The sequence below is a fragment of the Chrysochloris asiatica genome, unplaced genomic scaffold (genome assembly GCF_000296735.1).
Source record: "Chrysochloris asiatica unplaced genomic scaffold, ChrAsi1.0 scaffold00169, whole genome shotgun sequence".
Taxonomy (NCBI): Eukaryota; Metazoa; Chordata; class Mammalia; order Afrosoricida; family Chrysochloridae; genus Chrysochloris; species Chrysochloris asiatica.
The window spans coordinates 7,346,090-7,349,674 of record NW_006408687.1 but is presented as its reverse complement, the minus strand read 5'-3'; the positions used below and the strand labels follow the sequence as shown (position 1 = coordinate 7,349,674).

At 40.0% G+C, this 3,585-nt stretch overlaps 1 protein-coding gene across 1 annotated transcript; it reads right to left on the bottom strand.

Moving 5' to 3' along the window:
• Positions 1-303: 303 nt before the first annotated feature.
• On the bottom strand, positions 304-1,686 carry LOC102832301 (tripartite motif-containing protein 60-like). The gene has a single exon (XM_006871610.1). The coding sequence runs from the start codon at positions 1,684-1,686 to the stop codon at positions 304-306; it is 1,383 nt and encodes a 460-aa protein (XP_006871672.1).
• Positions 1,687-3,585: the final 1,899 nt, after the last annotated feature.

The following is a 3,585-nucleotide window of genomic DNA, read 5'->3' as shown; positions in this document are numbered from 1 at the left end:
TGAAAACTGAGTCACAGCTGAGTCCAGTTCAATTACTGAAGAGTGATCAAATCTCAGGTTTTCACCAGTCTCTATAGGATAGTGATTTTTGACACTGTATTTTGTCTTTGATAACTTCAAATTTTCTGAGATTTATACATTATTCCCCTGTCATCTCTGTGAAACTGGTAGTATACACATTATATTATCCCGAATAATAAAAAAATCACCATAAATCTTACAATAATAATCACTCAAAACTTATACAAAATACAAAAGGAAATACAAAAAAAAAAAAAAAATTCTGAATAGTCTGAGCTAACATCACTCATCTTTGACTTTACAAATGGTAAGACTGTTTGAAGTCCGTCCTGTGCAGAAATAAGGATAAAGCTTTTCTGTAAAGGTGTCATTGAATGTATAAATATGAGATCTAGTCGTCATATTATAAAATGAAATCTCTCCCAACTCATAATCCAGAAATACACCAATCTGCACAATTTGTACACTCTCATATGGGCCGTCTGTGTTACTCCACTGCTGAATTTGCCAGCATCCACCATTTGTTGATGCCAATGTAGTTGCATTTAGGGGAAAGGAATGATTACACACTCCTATGGCCCAATGACTTGTGCCTCTTACTTCAACCTGCCAGAAATGCCTTCCGGCATCAAATCCTTCAGAGCTCAGGACAGCGGGATAACCAGTGAATCTTCTGGGATTGAAAGATAAGTTTGTTTGCATCTTTCCATATCTCACGCTTTTTCTATCTTCTGATATGATGAGATTGGTGTGAGCTGTTTCAGGATCAAGTGTCAAGTCTACTTGAAATACTCTGATCATTTGTTCTAGGTTAAAGTGTTGTATAGGTAGATCCCATCTGTCCTCTGTAAACTCATATGAAAATACTGCTGGTGTCTTTAAGTTCTCGTACCTGTTATAGATGCTGTCAACATCTGTCAATAACTCCAGATCTGGCTGTACACACTTTTCTGTAATTTCACATAGCAGATTTTTTAGAGTGGAAATGTGATCTAAAAGTAAGGTTTTGTTTTCAATTAGTTTTTCCATAATGTCCTTCTCTTCCATCATTAAATTAAAAACATTGGCATCATGTTCCTCATGCAAAAACATCTTAACTTGCTCAAAGTCAAAGTTCAAATCACTTTTCTTATTTTCCATCTTCATCAACAACTCAATGTACTTTAAATCCTGTGTTTCTGACCCCTTTTCAGCAAGTTCAACTTGCTCCCTCAGAGGCTTCATGTAGCCTTTGAGCTTCCTCCTGTGTCTCGATGCAGCTTGGTCAATGGGCATCAGGTGATGATCCAGGTGTTGAGAGGACATCCTGCACCGGGGACACAACAGCTCCAGGTCCTTTTCACAGAAGAGGTCCAGCTGAAGATTGTGCTTATCACACAGAGGTTTCTCTTTCCTCTGGATGCTGTTGCTCCTTGTGGTGAGAAGTTGTTTAATAGTATCAAGCATATGAGACAGTTGATGATTTTTTCTGTAGTTCTTGTCAAGGCAGTGTTGGAGGCATTTGGGGCAGGGGAAGATGTCCTCTAGACCCTCCCAGCACTGCTGGATACAAGGAAAACAGAAATTGTGGCCACAGGAAATGGTCACTGGGTCTTTCAGGTAATCCAAGCAGATAGGACAGCTAGCTTCTGCTTGGAGGTCGGTCAGGGAGGCTGCAAAGGCCATTGTGCTGCCTGGAATTCAGAACGAAGGAACTTTTCAAGGGGTCTCTTTACCCAGAAGCTAGGCAAAAGAGTCCTTCAGTTTCCTACCTGAAGTGAGTTTCTAGGAATCAAGTGTCTCCTCAAAAGTGTTTCTGCCTCTCCCCACAGTTCTAGAGAGCTTTTCCAAAAGAAGTCACAAATCTCTCAGCCAGTTACTGATCTTCCACTGACCTTCTCCTGTGATATCCAACGTTGCTTTCTCCTTAAGGTCATCCATAGTGTCCTTTAGGTCTAGAAATAATTACAAATCCTGGTCACTCTATTATACTTGCGGACAGGAAATATTGGCAATTTAAAATTAATATAAAACAAACCTCACATAGTACTAACACTTCCATAGAATATTTAAGGAGTTAGAAACAAACAAGATGACCAATTTTGATTGGCCTAGATATTATCACCAATGACTCCTGTCTTATTCTGGCTACATTAAGGAATTAAAATAAAAAACAGTTAAAATTATCTCTATTTAGCCTTTGTTAAGTGTCATCATCTAGATTCTGATACATTACAAACCTTTTATAGGGATTCTCAGCAGGGTCTGGTTGGTTTGAACTCACACCTTAAAGTTAGCATTTTTATCCTACTGCCCCACACCTGGACTTCATATGCACATAGAAAAAGAGAGACTTACCTGGTGGGAACGGTTCATGAAAGAGGCTGGCATGTCCTCTATATGTTATGAATCAGGATGCAGGTTTCTCCTGACTCAGGTCAGGAGGGACACAGATCCCCAGGTCCAAACAAGCTTTCACAGGAACTGGAGGCGGAGAAATCTAAGATTGGTACGTCAGAATGGAAGACAAAGAACTAGATGTCAGATTATGATGAACTCGAGGAAGGACCCAGAATCAACAAAAAGGAAATTAACTTTGGTCTGCTTGTCCAATAATGTATATCTAATGCAGACTACAACTCCCTGGAAACTCCCTTTCCCTGATTGGTTGATCATTTGAGATCTCATCATGGAGTTAATTGGATTATACTTTTTCTTTTTAAAAAGTATGTGGGTTACCTCATATCAGATCATAAGATTAGTAATCTCTGTCAGGATTTAACTACCAAACTATTTCCTTTCTACCAAAATACTGATTATAGTGAGTTAGTTAAACTTGTTGCTAGTCAAATCCCAAGTTCACTGTGTGTGGAAAATTTAGGACTAAACAACAAGACCATTTATCATAGGTCTAGACCTAGTATGGCGTTGTGGTTTATTGTTCTGGAAGGCAAAGTCGGTTTGAACTGCAAGGTGAGTGGTTCAAGCTCACCAGCTGCAACTTGGATACCCTATACAGTGTCGCTATGGGCTCAAACCCAATCGGCAGCAGTTAATAATAACAGGTCATTATGGCGGAAAGTATGAGGCATTATGTTCCCCTAATGGTTTTCTGCTTCAGAAATTCTATACAGTATCGCTATGATTCCGAACTGACTCCACGGCACACCCCCTCCAGAGTCCTGGTGTGGAGCTGTAGGAAAATGCCCTGGATTGCAAGGTCAGTTTGATCTGCCAGGTCAGAGATTCAAACCCACCAGCCCCTTCTCAGAAACACTGTACAGGGTCTTTACGACTTGGAACCCACTCAATGGCACTTACAAAAACTATATACAGATCAGATGTGCACTGGTGGTGATTCTCTAAAGAAACCAGTATTAGACAGTAGTCATTAATGATAATGACCTGTTGTTAAGTGCCGTCAAACTCACAGAGATCCTCTATAGTAGTTCTGAGGAGCGAATGGTGGGCTTGAAGCTGACCTTGAGCTTAGCAGTCCAGTGGTTATCCTACATCACCATATCAGGACTATATGTATATATCTATATCTAAGGAGCTCTGGTAGCGTAGTGGTTACGAATCGGG

What these genes read in the sequence shown, in the direction of transcription:
- LOC102832301 (XM_006871610.1), bottom strand. Translation starts at nt 1,686, where the DNA reads ATGGCCTTTGCAGCCTCCCTGACCGACCTCCAAGCAGAAGCTAGCTGT.